Here is an 18,278-nt window from a genome sequence, read left to right as displayed (position 1 = left end):
TGAGTTCAGAGCCCTTCTTTTCCCAGTATTTTATATATAAAAATAATAAATCATATTAATAAATGGGAACTGCTGCATCAAAGCACTTGTAAATCCAAAACCTTTTTAGTGATCAGAGAAAGGATCAGAAAGACTTGATCTCTGTTCAGATATTATGCCCAGTAGCTTTCAAACCACATCAAGACTTTTTAATTAAATGGCAAGAGCCTCCGGGGTCATACCAAGAGTCTGTGCAGTTGCAACTGATCCATCTTCCCACTGGAATGGGTTTCAGAAAACTGCAGGACAGAGATGAGGAGCACCTGATCACCTCACCTTTTCCCTGGGTGCTGTTCTCCCAACCTGAAGCACAAGTCCTGCCTAACCTACTTTTGAAAAAAGTGCACCTTGGCATTGGAACTGGTGCTCACAGGTATGTGAAATCAGTGGCTACTTATCCTACAGCAGCACTGGCTGTCCGAGCCGTGTTACTCTCCTAGAGTTGCTAATTAAGCAGCTGTTCCACTTGGTGAGATACTCACCTCTGGGATTCACTTGCAGTGAACGGACTGAGTAATGCAAAACTCGCCCTTTCTTTCCGCTCCCAACTGTGGTGGCAGGAAGAACATGTGCAGCACAGATGTGAATACAACAGATAGCGCTATTAAAACCATAATATGTTTTATTATATTATGGTTTTACCCATAAGTGCATGGCTGGTGGTACCTGCTCAGGGGATGCACCTGAAAGTGATCACTCCACATGGAGCAAACAGACCAAGTGATGAAATAATCTTTCTGAAGTTAACTTTGCATCCTACGAGAAAACCTCTTTCCTATCCCTTCAGGTTACGTGGCAGTAACTTCGTTTTCCTCTTTCTGAGGTGTTCCTGTGATAGCTCCTTTCAAATATTAACATTTTAATAGCAACTTCCAAGAAAAAGAAGGATGATTTGTGTGTTGTGGGAAAGGAAAGCAAAGCTGCCCACAGAGGTGGCATTTGTGGGTTTACACTGAAAACTGGATTGGGTCTTGTGGAGAAGCTGTCCACATAATACGGACTTTTTCCACAGAACGTTTAGATGCAAAAATTATCAAGTTCTGTGGAAACAGGCATCTGTGCAGATGGGGGAACAGAGAGAAAGTGGCAATGTAGATTTAATCTGATTAGACCATAAAGACCATCACTCCTTCCCTAGGAGAGACCTTTTAAAAAATACTCTGAGAAAATCTTCAGGCAGAGCCTGCAGATTCTTTACACCCCACAGTTCATCCTAAACCTAAATCAGTAGGAGACCAGGATTTGTTTACCATGACGCTCATAAAACAAGTTGTTCTGTTTCCCTTCTCTCTGCTTTGATAGCACATTGGAAGCTGGACGAGGCTGGAGACCTGCGTGAGAAAAACATCCTCTTTGTGTTGTAATTACAGAAGAGCTTCAGATCTTTTTGTTGTACTTTATACCAGGATTCTATTCTGGCTGACAGCTCTGGCTTTCAGTAACTCCTGCCCAGGACTGAACACGGTGTCAGTGGCCACGGGAAGGGTTATGAGGAGAGGGCTGTGTGAGGCTGGGGGCTCAAGTTGCTCCTGTAGCAGTCTGGAAGGCACACTGGGAGAGAAGAGGCTTTTCCATGGTCTATCCAGCCTTGAGCCTACCTGGCAGGGCAGTGACGCTGGTTTGTCGTGCTGTGCAGGTAGGCAAAGGCGAGCAGGACTCTTCCCTTGGTGGGGAACACGGGGAGTCTCAGCTGTGCTACTTTTTTACTGCTGTGTAACATCTGGCCTCTCTTTTTCACCACAAACAGCTTTTGTTTGGCCAGCCAACAGATTAATCTTTTTATTCTAATTTCTGGTGTGGGTTAGTTCCTCTCTCCTTGGTCAGCGGTGTTGCAGATCTCTCCCGGTTGCTGGATCTGAACTGTGTCCGTGGCATTTGCGTGCCCCAGTGGGCTCAGGATAGTCTGTCAGGTTGCCCTCCCTCAGAGTGATTTCCAAAGCTTCTCTCTTAATTCAACCCATCACCCGATGTGGAGAGATTCTGAGTGTATCATCACTGATACTTTTGAGAGTGATTCCCTGTGCCAGCAAGGAATTCCTGTACTGTTCTGAATGGCTTGTGTTTGTTTATAAGTACAATCAAGGGGTTTATGCAAATAATAATAAAAAAAAATATCTTTACCCCCTTCCATATCTCCAGCAGCAAACCGCTGCCTAGAAATTAATAAGGCCTCACTTTCTTATAACCCAGCTCCTGTTTGCATTTGATCCTGCAGCTGTGAAATCATAATTCTGTTTTGATGTGTTTGATAATAGTATAATTTTTCACATGTCAGCAGATTTATGATGACATAAAACCAGGATTATGACTTCAATGCTGGAGAACATGAAGGAGGAGCTGAGATATGCAGGAGAATAGAGCTGTTCACAAATATATTTTTATTGCATAATAAACAAAAAAAAAAAAAAAGCAAAGGTTTGCAATCTTTCATCTTCTGTAATATCCCCTTTCTATAGGTCTGTTCTAGTGTGAACGTTCTCTCTTAAGGAACACTTTTTAATGGAAAAGATAGCAGACAAAGGTTCTGAGCTCTTAAAAGACAGACATTATTTTAATACATAGTGTCAAGAGCATTGGACCTTTCCTGATTTGCGGTCACAGATCCACTGTGCTGTAATGGATATGGCACTATAGATATGCTCATTTCAGGTCAGGCAACCTTGTCCACTTTATTTATGATTATTATTAACAGAAATGCTAGCTGTCAGACACGATCAACATGAATCAGCCCAAGGCCCCTCTAAGAGGAGCTATAAAGAGTCTTTAAGAGAATCACCAGCAGATCTCACAATTACTTCTGAAGTTCTGACACATTGGAGAGCCATCATTTTTGTTTTTTGAGATTAAGATCTTGCCTTTCAATGCTCTTAAGTGCATTATTTGTATGCGTAGGTGCTTTCTGGATGTCATACATGAAGCATCAGACCTACACTGACAGCTTGTGAAAGATAAAGCTAGTTCATATCCTTCGGTGTTAGCATTAGGTTAAATTTGGGGCTGTGCCTGTACAGTTCACAGACATCCCAGTATTCTGTGTCCAAAATTAAAAGAAAATTAAAAAAAAAAAAATAAATTCCCTCTTACATTCTGGTACCTATTGAAAAATCACGTTTGCATCATGAAGCACGATAAGCCTTTCCCCTGAAGCTAACCTCTCCATTTAATAAACTTTCCCATCTTTCTAGCATTTAACATTGGTCCTATAACATCGTGTCAGCATATATTGCCCCAAAGTGACTGCTTCTGGCTATTTAGCCCTGATCTACAGCTGTATGTTTCAAAGCTCTGTACAGCTGCTCTAATCCACCCTGTGCTGTATTATTCCAGACCTCATTTTACAGATGGAGAAATGAAGGCAGAGAAATTCACTGACTTGCCCCATGCCTACAGCTAAGGGAGAGCCAGACCCAGGGTTAAATTACTGACATCCCAACCCCAACGCCAACTGACCTGGCCACACATCCTCCCCGGCCCTTGGAGAGCAGTGGAGGGGGGGGGGGCTCGTTTGTTATTTTATGTTGTGGCAGGCTCTTCTTCCCTCTCTGCCTACAAGCATCTGTGCAACTATATTTTCTCTGATTTCCTCGCTCGCTCCGTGAGCCTTTCCCCTGTAAGAAACCACTGGCATCGCAGCCAGATCTCTGGCTTTGGCTCTGGTCCCCTCTCCCTTGGGTAGGCAGTGCTGTCTGGAGCAGGGCACTGAAGGGTTAGGGCACAGTTTGTACTGCCATCACTAGCACCAGTTCTATACTGGTTTTTAATTCCTCAGCAATTTCAAGTGCAATGGCCCAGTGCTACTTCATGGAAAGGCACCGATAAGGGTGCTTGTATAATACAAACTCCCACATGCGTTCAGGAAATGCGTTTCAGCTGAACTCTGCTTTACCAAAGCCGAATTTGTATCCTGGGAGCACAACAGGTATGAGAGCGAGGCAGGGAGGGTGGTAGATTAGGGCTGGCAAGATCTCTGTTGTGTTCTTCGGTGTGCTGCTGGTTCGCTGTGTCACCTTGGGCAACTCTTGTAATTTCTGGGTTACCAGCTCATAAAACTAGAAAACAGTGTTGTGAAAAAAAAAAAAAAGAAAAAAAAAAAGTAACAGCAGGGTCCTTAGATCAGAAATGTTACCTACCTGCTTTTTGCTCTTCCGCTTGGTTTTTTAGCGTCTTTTCTCGATGAAAATCATTTGGATGTATGTGGGCGTTACTTTGAAATAACTCTCAATGCAAAACGTGGCTGTATGATTGCAGAGATGCAGCTTTGGTGCTGGCTCCGGGTCCTGCCCACTGTGAGCAAACAGCAAAGCAAAAGCCCAGGCTCTGAGGAGGTTTACCTAGTAAAGCCAGTCCTGTTTGCCTTCTCGTGTAACACGCATGAATGCCTTGTTTCTGCCTTTTACCACCCTCTGCTACAGATGGTGTTCTCTGGTTTCTGTCCCTTACAACATTTTGGAGCGGCCTGTAAGACCTTCTCTGGGGACAGCAGAACAGGAAGGGCTCTGAGACATTTCATCATAGACAAGGCTTTTCATGGAGACCACAGAGATCTTCCTGAGGCTGTTTTCTTTCCTGTTGCCTTTGGGAATCGAGCTGGGTGCCTCAGAGAGTCCCCATCCATGTGACATGGCGTTAGACCCAAGGGCTGCAGTCTATTGCTGCTTGCAGTGCTCTGCTGAGATGGGAGGCCCTCTGCCGAGGAGCATGTCTCCTTTGATTTCTCTAGCTGAGTTTTTTTGGGGCCAGTGCCAGCAGGCTGAAACGCTGGGGGCAGCGCCCTGTGGCCCCAGCAGGTCTGGGGGCCCAGCGAGGGTGCACTGGTGGGACACACCGGTGGGGACTGCTGCTGCGGGCTGGTGTGCACCCAGCTGCTCACAGGGACACAGACCCAGCACTCGGGCACAAGAGGAGGATGTGGGAAGGAAGGAGACAGGCAAAGCAGTGAGGCTTAGGGGAGAGAGGTCTTCCCTGAAGTGCTTTCAGGTTGGGCCAGTCTTCAGCCTTCCTGGGTGCTGAGTATCAGTCAGCATCAGAAAACAAAACTCTAAGGGCTGCTATCAAAAGTAAGGCCAAGTAGCAACAAGACTGGGGGAAAATTAAGGTTTCCAAATGCTGACTTGCTGAAGATTAAACCCATGTCCCGAGCTGGAGTTGTGTATCTCAACATTTGCAGGACCCTGCTCTTAGTCCAGGATAGGACCAGTGTGGGTGCATGTGTTTGGGCACAGGCTTCAGTCATCTTTGCACAGGGAAGCTGTTGGACTATAGATAATTAAAGATTCCTGCTGCAGCATTTTATGGCTATTGCAGTAAAGTTTCATGACTCCTTGCGGCTCTTTCTCAGTACTAAGTTTCACCACCAAAGCAGAGCAAATTGCTGCATGATTTTAAACACTTTAATAAAAAGACAGACTGTTAAGACATGACAATAATTGTCTACAATTAGAGTCCATTTTCCTCTCTTATTGTGTGCTCTGTGTGTCGCTGGTGGGATGGTTTTAAAGACGGACATTTAGAGGTTCCTGGAAAGCCCTGAAAACTCTATATTTGAACATATTCAGTCTCTGGAAGCACTTAGCCCTGCCTACGAAAGCCAGCAGAAAACAGGCTGGATCCGTGGGCTGTAAATTATGAAAGTCCATCTCCAACCAATATTGCAAAGCATAACATCTTGAAACGTGGCCAAAATGATAATGATGAAACAAAACACCAACAAAAAGAGTCTGAGCTTTTCTTGTTGAATCCAAGTGAAAAGGAATTTGGTTCATGTTTAGACTGCCTAAGGCACAGTGTGGGGATCTGAAAATTGCCCTTTGTATCACAAAGCCATAGGACATCTCCAGCGTTTCTACTTTAACTTGCTTACAAGTGATGGTAGCTAATTGATCTCCCGCATTATACGTTCGCCGTGACAAAGGATGTTTAGAATTATACAGGAAAAAGCTGTTTGCATGCAGGTGACCACTTTGTGCATGTGACTGCTGGCTGGACAGCCCTGGGGGGAGCAGAGGGAGGGGAAGCGTGGGCTTCAGCTCCGATTATTATTTTTTTCTTGTTCATTAAAACAACAGCATTGATTTTCCCAGGTCAAAGCCAGGCCATTTCATGCAGCAAATCTGTGTTGAAAGGGATCAGAGTAATCATTTTTTACACGCTTGACTACTGCATGCCAGTACTGAGCTTTCAGCCACATGAACATAGGAATGATTTAATAGAGGAAATGGCAGCAGGCTATTGTGCACAGTGGAGGCTCCATGTAACATGCATGACTGAGTCGCACACCATTAGGCTGGGCGTAAATAAAACCTGCTCCTGACACTGCCACAGAATTAGCTCACTGGAATGAGGCGCCTCCACCACTGTCCTGTTGGGAGCTAATGCTCTGGCTGCAGACCCCCTTCCCCCTGCAGCCTCTGCTGCCCAAGCACCCAGCGAAGCTCTTTAGTGCAATACTGTAGTAACAATAACCGGCTTCTTAAGGAAATGCCACAGTGCGGACAAAGGAGGTTGTGGAGGTGGGTGTTGGTCTCTTCTGCCAACTAGCAAGCAACAGGACAAGAGGAAATGGCCTCAAGTTGTGCCAGGGGAGGTTTAGGTTGGGTATTAGGAGAAATTTCATCATTGAAAGGGGTGTCCAGCATGGGAACAGGGTGCCCAGGAAGGTGGTGGAATCACCATCCCTGGAGGTGTTTAAAAGATGTGTAGATGCGATGCTTAGGGACATGGTTTAGTGGTGGGCTTGGCAGTGCTGGGTTAACAATCTTAAAGTCTTTTCCAACCTTAACAACTCCGTGATTCTATGAAATACCTGTTAAACCAAAATCCAGCCCCAAATGAGATAAAAAAAATAAATAAATACATCTCTCTTTTAAATAAAGAGATTCTGGTGGGTTTTTTTGCTAGGAATAGTGGGTGCTGAAAACAACCCCCACCGTAACATGCATCTTCCCTGAAGCATTTCCCAGATTACTTGTCAACCTGCCACACTGCAGGAGGGCTGCTTCCTGATGTGCTTGCAGCAGTGCTCATTCACCAGCTCTAAACTGCCCTGGAAAGCTCCTGTTAAAGTGAGACAGTAATTCAGGAAACAAGGTTAAGAAAGGAACTGAGTGGGTAGAAAAAAAAATTAGGAGTAGGCTGTCCCTCAGCATGTTCCTCACACCAGTACAGAAACAACAAATCTAGTGTAGGTTTGGATGCAAGATTATAAACAAGGGTTGCTTTATTCTTATTATAGCAAGAAACAATTTCTAGACCCAAGTGTCCTTGTATTTCTTATTGATTCACAACAGCAGGATTGAATAGAAGTCAACACAGAATATGACCTGGATTATCTTACAGTGAGGTGGACTGAAGATTTTCTTCTGAATGTTGGATCCTGTCAGTATTTCCTTTTCCAGGCGTTCAAGTACAACACGGTTTTCCCTATTTAATCTGAGTTGCCAGGCTGAGCAAATGCTGTTTAGATTTTCTGGCAATAAATGCCTGCGTTCTTTGGCGGTTGGAGTGCTGACCTTAAGATAGGCACCCTAAATAGTGCTGGTGAAGTCTCCACATCATCATAGGGGTCTTCCATGCAAAGTCATTGGTGACGTCTGCAGTAACTGGGAGGGGAACCGTGCAAACTGTGTGAAAACCTGAGGCTATGTGCTCTGCACTGGGGAAAGTGCTATAAAATCAGCTAGGAGAAAGGAGGTCAAAGGAATGGGGAGGAGCTGGCTCCGTCACAGACAGCTGCCCATGAGGGCAGACCCCATTAGGAAACGGGAATGAGAGGAGATGTCAGCATTGGGTTTTGTGTTTTCAACTCAAAACAAGCAGGAGCCCTGTTGGCAGACAGCAAGGAGCAGCAGGGGGAACAGGACAGATATTCTTTGCTAGTAAGCAAACAGTTTGATACTGCATTTGAGGTTGATGCTGTTGCTGCTGGAAGCTCAGTAGTTCTTGGAAATGAAGCCACAGAAGGAACGGTGGGAGCTTAGAGGTGCTGCTCTACTTAGCCAGAATCGCTTTTTGTAATCACTTTGAGTTTGGGTGGACCATCTATTGAGGAAAAACAAAATGCTGAACACCAGGTTCTGTGCAGAAAGGCAATTCTACCTCCCGTGCCATTCAGTGCAGTGGGGAACAGCTTTGGCTCCACATCCTGCCATTGAGCGCACACACTATAAACTTCGGGAATTATGACATATCAGGTTACAGTTTTATTTTCCGTTTGGAACACCTTGAAATTTCTAGGACAGCAGTTGTTTTGCATCCCATTCAGACGTCTCCTGCTTTGAAGTGACAGACATCATACTTCTTTTCATGAAGATGTTGCATTTATAGTTTTTGCCTTTACCTTTTTCACAGAAAAGATGCTCAGTCTGGAATGTGCACTTGGAAGGCAATCTAAGGGGGACACTTCAAAATATACAGTACTTAAGCAAAACCAGAACTCTTAGTTTCTGACCTTGTCAACACATACTTTTACAAGCACACATCCTTGTGCAGTTGGGCAATTTCGCTGAGGTCAGTGAGTCTTCTTACCCTGAACGTTACCCTTGCATACCTAGCTGGCTTGGTTCATGTTTCTAAAAAGGCTTCGTGGGGCTTATCTTTGCTGAAGTATGTTGTAGCTTCAGTGCTACTCTTCAGTCAGATCTGCTTTCACGCTGCCCACCTCCACTGCTGCATTACTCTATCTTAATTTTAACCTGGCTAAACCTTAACCTATAGCTCAAGGTAGAGCAACCGATATGTTGTGGAAGCAAATCTTACATTCTGGGCATGTGCAGGGCTATTTCATAGCCTGATTATTCATATTCAAGCTAGGCTCAAGAGGGGTTGTTCTGAGCGTGGAGAAATTCAAACTAAGTGAAAAGCATATCCTCCAAGACATTTAGCAAATGGCATGTTGCTTTACATGCTGGAGGGTCATAAATTAAAGTGTCATTATTCTGTCCTGGGCTCAGCTCACAGGATTTCTTTCAGATCGATTTTTGGTATATATATATTTTTTTTTTTTTTTTTTTTTGGATGGAGAAAGGAATCCCATTTAGGTGGAGGGAGGTCAGCTGGTGTGTGAGGTGCTGGGCAGGGAGCTGCTGAGACTGCTGAGCTCCCCAGCTGCCCCCGCCATCCTCGTAAGAGGTTGTATGGGGCAGCAGAGGACTGGTGAGCTGTAATTCCTACAAAGCATTTTATGTATTATACAGTCAAAATTTATGAGAATCCTAACCCCATCAAGTGCTCCCAATAAATTCAGGACTTCAAATGGGTGTTTTCTATGTAAATGGAAAATATATAAATTTTAACAATTTAATTGCTGTGTCTGTGTGTTGATACGGATGAGCAAGCTGTCATCTGCTTTGTGACACTCACCCTGAAGCTCTGTTTTGGCTGTATCTTCTTACTGATCCCAATTAAGGTGAGATCAGAAAAAACAGAGGATTACTGGAGAGGTCAGTGGCAGGAGTCTCCCGTCAAAAGACACCATCATTTTCTGTACCTGAGCTAATAAACAGCCTATTAATTAGTGTATGTTTAGAATAAACTAGATCCAGTTTTGCCTCACTACAAAGATGCAGGAGGACTTTAGTTTTGTTTCTCTCCAAAGCGCTCTAAACCTCAGATAAATCATCTTGAGTCAGCATTCAAGGCTCAGATAAAAAGGCATCCCTCTTTCTCCTCTGCTTTGCACACAAGTGTCCCCGCTGGGAGAGCTGCACCCCCCGTGTGCCGAGGGAGCCCTGGGCAGGGGGCAGTGGGTCGGCCCCTCTCAGCCCGCTCTGCCCTGCCGCATCGCCCCAGTGTGCCAAGGGCCACCAGCCTCTCCTTGTGCTAGCCCACAGGCTATCCCGGTGCCAGCTCTGGCTAGAAAAATATAATGAGGACATGTAAGTGTGTCTGCTGTCACTGCCGCAGTCCCCGCTGCCTCTCCTCCCAGAGAGGAGGTTGGAGCCCCCTTCTAGAGCACAGGCTTCTGTTTCTCGTGAGTGAAATGGGTGCAAATGGGAACTAAATGCAAAACGTTTGCCCTCGTCCCTGTACTTCATAGCCTGCTGACATCTGTTTTGCTTTGCTCCCAAGAAAAGCCTGACGGTGTTCTTGTGGCAAGGTGAACCTTGGCATTCCCAGAGTGTCTCAGACCTGGATCTAGCTCTGGCTGATGGCACCATTTTTCCGTTAAGGATGGTTTTAAATTTCTCCACCACACGAGAAGGTGGTGTTAACGGTGCGTAAGTGGGAAACGTTTTAGAAGAACATTCTACTGAACAGAGACCAGGCTAATGCAATTCTGGTGGCAGCCACCAAGCTTGAGCAGACTTGCTGCAGGTGTTTTGTCCTTGCCAGTGTTTTTACTGCTCTGGCCAGCCTACAGCGGTGCTGTGCAAAGGACTAGGTGGTGGCACACTGGCACTCAGCTCCGGCATAGTGAAAGAACTTGGGTATCAAAGCGGTTTTTGTGCTGTGATTAAAGAAAAACCAAACCCACACCTCCCCTGGAGATGGTCTGTGCAGAGGCTGGCTGATGCTGATGCTTAGGTGGTACGAGCTGGTACCAGTATAGGGATAGGACAGAAAAGCCAGACTGGTTCCATCCTCCTGCTCTGGTCCCTCACTGGCATAGCTATGCGCACTGAGACCTGAGCAAAGGGAAGCAGGCACAAGCTGTGGAAACTTTAGGGTACGTGCCCCTCTGAGGATCACATCCTGGAGCCAGGCACCACAGAACATGTGTGGATCTGACTCCTGGTGAGTGGGTACAGCGTGTTGCAGCCACAGCTCCCATCCATGGCCTCCTTGGGCTGTTGCTCCGCTGCTGGATAGCTGTAGTTTGTAGACATCCCTGCAGATGGAGCAGAAAGGAGAGGCAATAACCGTGCTGATGTGAAATGGAACTTTCTGCCTTTGCAGGTTCCCAGAGACGGAGGCTTATCCCAGCTTTATCACTTGATACCGCTTCCCCAGCAAGGAAGCCTGCCAACAGCCCCGGGGTCCGCTGGGTGGATGGACCCCTGCGAAGTGGGCAGAGGGGGCTGGGGGAGCCCTTTGAGATCAAAGTCTATGAGATAGATGATGTGGAGAGGCTCCAGCGACGACGAGGTGGTGACAGCAAGGTGAGTGCAATCCATATAACATCTCCTTCCTCCTGGAGGGTGTGAGAGGGAGAGCACAGATTATGCAGTCAGAAATGTGCAGTGTTGTATATGGTTAATTCAACAGGCAGCAAAACCTATTATCTCATTTAAGACAGTTATGACTCACATTGTGGCTTCTTCTGTGGCAGCTAACCGACTTTGGTACCTTGTGGTTTTGCCCCTTGCTTATATTCTTGGTGGATGCTGTGCTCCAGCACCTTGTCACATCTGTCTGTCAAGGCAGCGATGGAGCCCAAAGAGCTTTGATGGTGTTCTTTTCAGGATAGCTAATGTCCTCTCTCTAACAGAGTGGTTCCTGCCAACCTCAGGCCTCCAAATTTACAGGATCAGGGAACTGCAAAGGTCAGCTTTTGAAAGGTACGATTGGGAAGATGATCTGAGGTTGGTGGAATAGCACCAGTTTTAAAGTAACTGTGGATACAGGCTATTATTAAAGGCACTTTTTCTTCCAACCCCTGTCACTTGGTCAGGCTGTTTGTGATGTTCTCTGATGTGATTTTGTATGGAGAAAATCATCACCAACAAGGGTGGGGTTTCCCCTGCACTTTACCCACATGGCACGTTTGTCTACAGAGCAGAAGGCAGAGTAGTGTTGTGATCTTCACACGGGCTCGGAGGAGGATAGTTCTGCTGTTGGGAGTGCTCCCACGCTAGCCAGGGTACCACAGCCCTCACCAGGGGCTCACTTACCGCACACCTTGATGGCTGCCACCCCTCCGAGGTCATGCAAGGCCAGACTGGGTGTCTCCAGCCAGCACCGCACCCTGTGCCGTTACTATGCCCTCTATGTTTGCAGAAAATATATCTTCTCAATTAATGATTGTGAATTGCTAGAGCTTTCCATAACATTCCCTTTGTTTAAGGATGTTTTAAATTTGATATTGCTGCTAGTTCTTGTATTTTATGACTGCTGCATTTCTGATGCGCCAAGCACAGAGATGTATTTAGGGCTTTAACACAATGCATTAAAACACAAAACATTGCAGCGATGGATGTCCTTCTCCCAAGAGCTTAGCTTTTCTTAGCCAAACTTCTGGTGACAAGAACCAGAAAAGTTTTGCTTACAGTTAATCTGATTTCAAGATGCTGCCTGGTATTATTATGGCTTATTATGAACTATCATTGCAAAGTCTCCAAAGCCCACTGGTGGAAAACATCAAAACCAAACAAAAGCAATAAAAAGAAAACAGGTGATGGATGATTTCATGTAGTGATTCATACTCTTCCACAGTAAATGGCTCATTGTCAGTATTGTTGATAGGAGGATATTTGACTCAACGGATCTGGGTATTTCTTCTCCTCTTCACCTATTCCTTTCTCACTCCTTGTTTCTGGTTGGCAGGAGGTGATATGTTTCAATGCCAAGCTGAAAATCCTGGAGCATCGCCAGCAGAGAATTGCTGAGGTCAAGGCCAAGTATGAGTGGTTAATGAGAGAACTGGAGGTGACCAAACAGTACCTGATGCTGGACCCTAATAAATGGCTCAGTGAATGTAAGGACATCATTTTATTGCCTGGACTCATAGGTGTCCTTTGGTGTAGTCAATGGAGGGGTGACAGAAGAAGGGAGCAGAAATATTTGCTAAGAATGAGATGTAAGCCACTGTGTTTGTAAACTAAAATAAACTGACATATGACCTAAGGGCAAGTTTTAGATTGACTGTATTTCTAGAACTAGTCCCTATAATTCTTATTAAATGTTGACAGTAGAACTGAGCGATCCTTTTTGCCTGAGAGCTGAATCTTGAAATGGTACAGCATTGTGGTGCTGATTATTGCCATTGGTAGATTAATGTTCATGCATTTCAGTCCACAGCTCCTGAAAATGAGATTTTTCTTCTTCTTTTTTTTTTTTTTTTTTCCCCTCAGATCACTCAGACATGAGCACTATTATAAATCTGCTCTCCTACCACAAAATAACACTGTGGAGCAAACTTGTCCCTTGACACCAGTGGGCTTACATGAAAAATTAATTTGGCCCATTTTTTTATAACTCTAGATGTGTAAAGTTCAGACAGCTTAAAGAGCATTCACATTCAAATGAAGGAGGACCTCAACACCTCAAAGGAAAAAAGACAGAGAGTACTGCCATAATTGTACAACAATTTTTATTATTAGCCAGTAGGTGAATTCATATCAAAGAGTCTAGAAATAAGTACTGCTGGGTCTGAAGGTGAATCAGCGCTGTCTCTCCCACCACCCAGCAGTGGGTTTGGCTGCTTTTCCCAGCTCTGTGTTTTCTTTCCCACAGTTGATCTGGAGCAGGTATTTGAGCTGGATTCTCTGGAATACCTGGAGGCCCTGGAATGTGTTACTGAGCGATTGGAAAACCGTGTCAACTTCTGCAAGGCCCACCTCATGATGATCACCTGTTTCGACATCACCTCCAGACGCCGATAAAGTATGAACCTCGAGAGAATTCCGATGCGCATCTCTGTCATCCTCCTTTTCCCTTCTGAATAGCATCCCAAAGAAAACAGAATGAGGATGAAGGTTGGAGTCAAGTCTCAACTGTGTGTATGAGAGATTTGCTATACTATACGGAAGAGTAGCATTAAATAAAACAGGACAAGCATGAAACATGGAGATATAAGGTTGTTGATTCTCTTAGCCTAAAAGAGCACTTTGAGGAACCTTTAAGGACATGTCTGTAAATAAGAACTGCTGGCAGAAGACACTTCTTTCCCTGCGTTAGCTGAGGGAGGAGGAAAGATGGTTGTAGGACTTCCATTGAGAGGTTCATTAAAAGAAAACCTATCCAGAAAAACTGTTTAAGTGCCTTGCAAATCTTTATTATCCAAACATTTATGTTCATACTTTATTGTGTACAGATGGTGCTAGTCAAGAAAAGAAAAAGGAAAAAAAACAAACACACTTTTGAAATGTATTTACAGCTTGTTTTTCTCTTGGTGTTTTCTCCTATTTCAGACTTGCTGTTTCTAAGTAACTTGTGTTTGTAGAGATATTTCCTAATCAGTACAACATATGAATAAATGTTAACTGTCTTTTCTTGTTACCAGAGTAAGGCCACTCAAAGAGAAATTCTGCTTTCCCAGATGACACAAAAAATATTTCTAGCACTGCATAAGGTTTGCTTTCATGTTCTTCTGTACTATCTCACATGCTGGAGGACACAGTAATTTTCCCAGCCTGTAGGTTCTGCAATGTATGAGACAGGAGAAGTGACCTTACCACAAAGTAAATATCTTTCCCATTTCATCCAGCCCTCATAACTTGTTTTCTTTTTCATATATTTTTAACTTCATACTAGCTAGAGTTATGGATCAGGAGGAGCTTTTATCCTAATCCCCTTTTCTGGTGCTAGTAACTTGCTGGAAAATTACTGTTTAGGCAGTGAGGTCCCATGCTTTTTAGTCCAAAAATAAGTGATGTATTCTGTCTTTCTTTCTTAAGACTATGACTGATAAAAAACAGCTTCACCTCTTTTTGACATATACCACTGCAGAAGATGTTTTGGCAGCTTTCGGTCACTGGCCCAGTCTGTCTGTAGTCACAGATGTACCTGAGAAGTGCAGGCTCTGCTTAGCTCAGCACATCTAGAAGTAAACCAGGTCGGGAGTGAACGGTCATAGCACTTCGGGCATGTTGGCTACAGCATTTTCCTTACCAGCCCTCCAGTACTGAAGCCATGGTAAAATTCACACTGACATCAAAAGGACGAGAGTCTGTCCCTCAATGCACATCTAAATGTTCTACTTGTTTGTCTCTTTATCTACAAAACGGTATGTGGGAGGGAACATCCCTCATGTTTCTTAAAGGGATGTGTGAAATCTGCATTTTAATTACATATGAGCATGAAGAATTATTTTGTTTAATTGGGTTTCTTCTTCTTCTGTATTGAAACAAGCCCATTAACACAAATTCCTCTCTCACAGTTGTCTTACCCTCCTGTTGCTTATGAGAAAATAAGAGCATCATTTAATATATACTCATTATGCATCAGTTTACTGCTGCACTTAAATGCAACTCTTCTTTTACCTGCACCATCCTATTAATGCCATCTTACAATATTCCAAGCAGCAAGTCTCAATGGAAATACAAACCTACAAAAATACTTAATAGATTTTCTAGCAGTTAGCTGAAAAAAAGTGCTGTAAAAAAAAAGAAAAAAAAGAAAAAAACTTTTATATGGTTTTATTTTCTTTTAGTACTCTACAACTTGTAATAACAAATCTTATTCATCCTATTAGCCTTGTCACTGGATTTTGTAGGAGATTCTTCTTACATTCTGTAGGATTATTTGGAGGAAAAAAGGGTCCTACATGAAAATCGCTTTCTAGCCTGTTCCACAGCATTCTCCTATTATGAAATTTAAATTCCGAGTAAGTATCAAAGACATAGGTCTGATCTCTCTAACTCTTCTCTCTCAAGGCAAAAACAACCTCTGAAAAGTCCCCCAAACAGCACGACTGAGCTAGCTTTGTTTCTCTTTGCAATAATGCTGGTAGCACTTGCCGTGTGTTGGTTCTGCCGAGGCCATCTTCTCCACAGAGCCCCATGAATTCCGTACAGCTCCACGGGAATCGCCCCTGTGGTTTTGTGCTGGATGAAGATGTAGCACCCTGGGGATATGGACTGCATCCCTCTTGATGGGCTTAGTCCAGGGAGCCCCAGATACACATTGCCGGGTCACCCCCTCCCCACCCCCGGGTGGCTTTTACATCCAGCCGCCACCTCTCACTCCCCTGCATCCCCAGGCAGGTCTGTACCGCTCGCCCCGTGCTGCTGGGCTAAGCCTGCCTCCTGGGCCATACCCTCACCTGCAAGGAAACCCCGGTCCCTCCCCACCAGCCAAGCTCTGCACATGACATTAAATATTGCCTTCTTTAAGCTTAAGCATTCCTGAAGGCGTGTTTGCTGGAAGGTGGGTGTTGGGTAACTGGGATGCTGCCTTCTTCCTCTGCTGAAAACAAGCAGCCCAAAATGGGCATACTGGGCGCCCTGGGGACCTGCGGCGAGATGCTAAATGTCAAGCGGTACAGTAAAAGTAAATATACACTTGATAGAAGGTGGAATCCGAGCAAATAGTGCACGTACAGAATGCATTATTAACAAGAGATGCCCTCTCACATAGTCTGGGACTTACACAGAAGTGCTGATGTTTCTATAAATCAAGTGGACACGTTTCAGAGGTGTTGTAAAATATCTAGTATTACGTGTAATATTCGCCAGCATAATTAACTCAATTATTCATTGTCTCTAGATTTAGTACCTCTGTGGATTAGGAAGCACAGCAAAAAGCCTGTCTTTCTAGCCATCATTTTAAATACTAAGAGCATATGTTTGCCCTGTTTATCATGATGGACCAAAAGGATTCCTGAAACCAAATGGATTATGCCAAGGATGGACTTGTCACACTGAAAGTTATGTACTAACTGAGGAGAATCACAGTTCCCACAAATATTTTATTTCTGAGGACTTAATTAGATTAGCCATTAACATTCCCATCATCTACCAGTATTCATATCCTAAAAACCATACTTACTCTCGCTTTTTTGACTTTCTGTCAGCGCAGTTCAGAATCTGCCACTATATTGTGGTGGGTTTATGAATAAAAGAGAATGAAAATGTATGGAGATTGAACACCTCTGAAATGTTTTCTTGTTGAAAATAGCTTTTTACTACAGAATTGATATTGTTATACTTCAAATAGCTGCAAAACAGATCATTAAAAGCATCAGGACGCTGTTATGAAATTGATTGTAGTCTACAGGAGCCAGAGTTTTACAGAAGATCCATACACTTCTGCAAGTCGCTCAGGAAGTCCCGTTCCTTAAGGAATTGCCAGCATAATGCTGGTTTTATGCTGATTTTCTAGAAGACACCAAGTTGCCCTGAATACACAAAAGCAACACGAGTGTAATGCTTAATTATTTGCATATTCACATGTCAATCATATTTCCCTGGGACGGCTTTAGTAGGAAATAGCAGTGTTACCATCGTTAGGTTTGAGGGTTAGCTCTTTGTTAAGAACTCACCAGTTCTTCATCGTCAGGTTGTGAAGAGGCTGGGGACACCCGAGCTGCTCCGCATGGCCACTGCACGGGCATGGGCACAGGGGTCTCCGGCTGAGAACTGCTCCTCTGGGCACACATGGACCTTATTTACACAGGCGGCAGGACTTGCCCCACAGCTACAAATTCGAGCAAAGCCTTGGAGCGGAGAGTGTGGCTGTGACATGGACCCAGGCATCCCACCGGTCTGCGTGAGGGCTCGCAGCAGGCAGAAAGCCACGGGTTGCCCATCCACTGATGCCAGGTGCCGGTTCACTTCGTATCCCTGAGGATGTGGGAAAGCCCCGATTCCTGGTGGGCTTGTCATAACAACACGTGTCTTCTGCTACGCACGCCTTGTATTTGCCTCAAAATGATTCCCTGTCAATTAATTTGGATTGAAGCGATCTAGAGTGTTATTCCATACCAAGGCAAGGAAGCAAAGCGATGCTCAGGATCTTCGTAACGGATCTGTTCTCATCTCACCTGCACTCCTATAGCTGAGACACAATTCAGAGGCAGGAGAGTTATAGCAGAGTAAACCCAGTTGGGAAGAAAAGGAAAAATAATCCACCTGCTATTTCTTTGGGTATTTACCGTGCTACTAGTTATATAGTTGAACAATATGCTTCTCTTACCTATTTGATACCCCCTTGCTTTGCGTGAGGGCCACACACAGGTCTGTCATGGAACATCTACTGGCTTCCATCCAGTCTTGGAGGCTCCCACTGCTGTACAACCTGACTTCTGAAACTTGCAGCTCCGTAAAACAGTAACTGGTAAAGAGCAGCAGCGTGATCCCCTGACATGAAGCAAGCTGAGTGGGAGCTGCAGGTAACGTACAGAAAAGGATGAAAGATACACATTGGTATTTTTTTCTTTAATCTCTGCACATGGCAATAACAGAGGCAGAAAGCTGGAAGTGATGCTGGAGTAATGCACATCAAGTCCCAAGCTTGCTCACAGGATAAGCTCAGTCCATCTTGAGGTGATTTTTTTTTTTTTTTTTCATTTATCTTGATGATATGGTTTGTCTTAAAATAGAGACTGTTATGTGTGGCACAGAATTAAAATTTTATGACAGCTG

General features: G+C 44.5%; 1 protein-coding gene across 1 annotated transcript in view; it reads left to right on the top strand.

Annotated features, from left to right (window-relative positions):
* KIF26B (kinesin family member 26B) overlaps positions 1–15,239 on the top strand; it is a 61,106-nt gene extending 45,867 nt beyond the window's left edge. The window contains exons 8-10 of the mRNA XM_037393104.1: positions 10,933–11,135; positions 12,520–12,670; positions 13,429–15,239. Of these exons, the coding sequence (XP_037249001.1) occupies positions 10,933–11,135; positions 12,520–12,670; positions 13,429–13,577 (503 nt within the window). The 3' untranslated portion in view covers positions 13,578–15,239. The remainder of the gene's footprint in view (positions 1–10,932; positions 11,136–12,519; positions 12,671–13,428) is intronic.
* The last annotated feature ends 3,039 nt before the right edge of the window (positions 15,240–18,278 follow it).

Source organism: Falco rusticolus, chromosome 6, assembly GCF_015220075.1.
Source record: "Falco rusticolus isolate bFalRus1 chromosome 6, bFalRus1.pri, whole genome shotgun sequence".
Lineage (NCBI taxonomy): Eukaryota > Metazoa > Chordata > Aves > Falconiformes > Falconidae > Falco > Falco rusticolus.
Note: the sequence above shows the minus strand (reverse complement) of the source record. Positions and strands in the feature narration are given on the sequence as shown.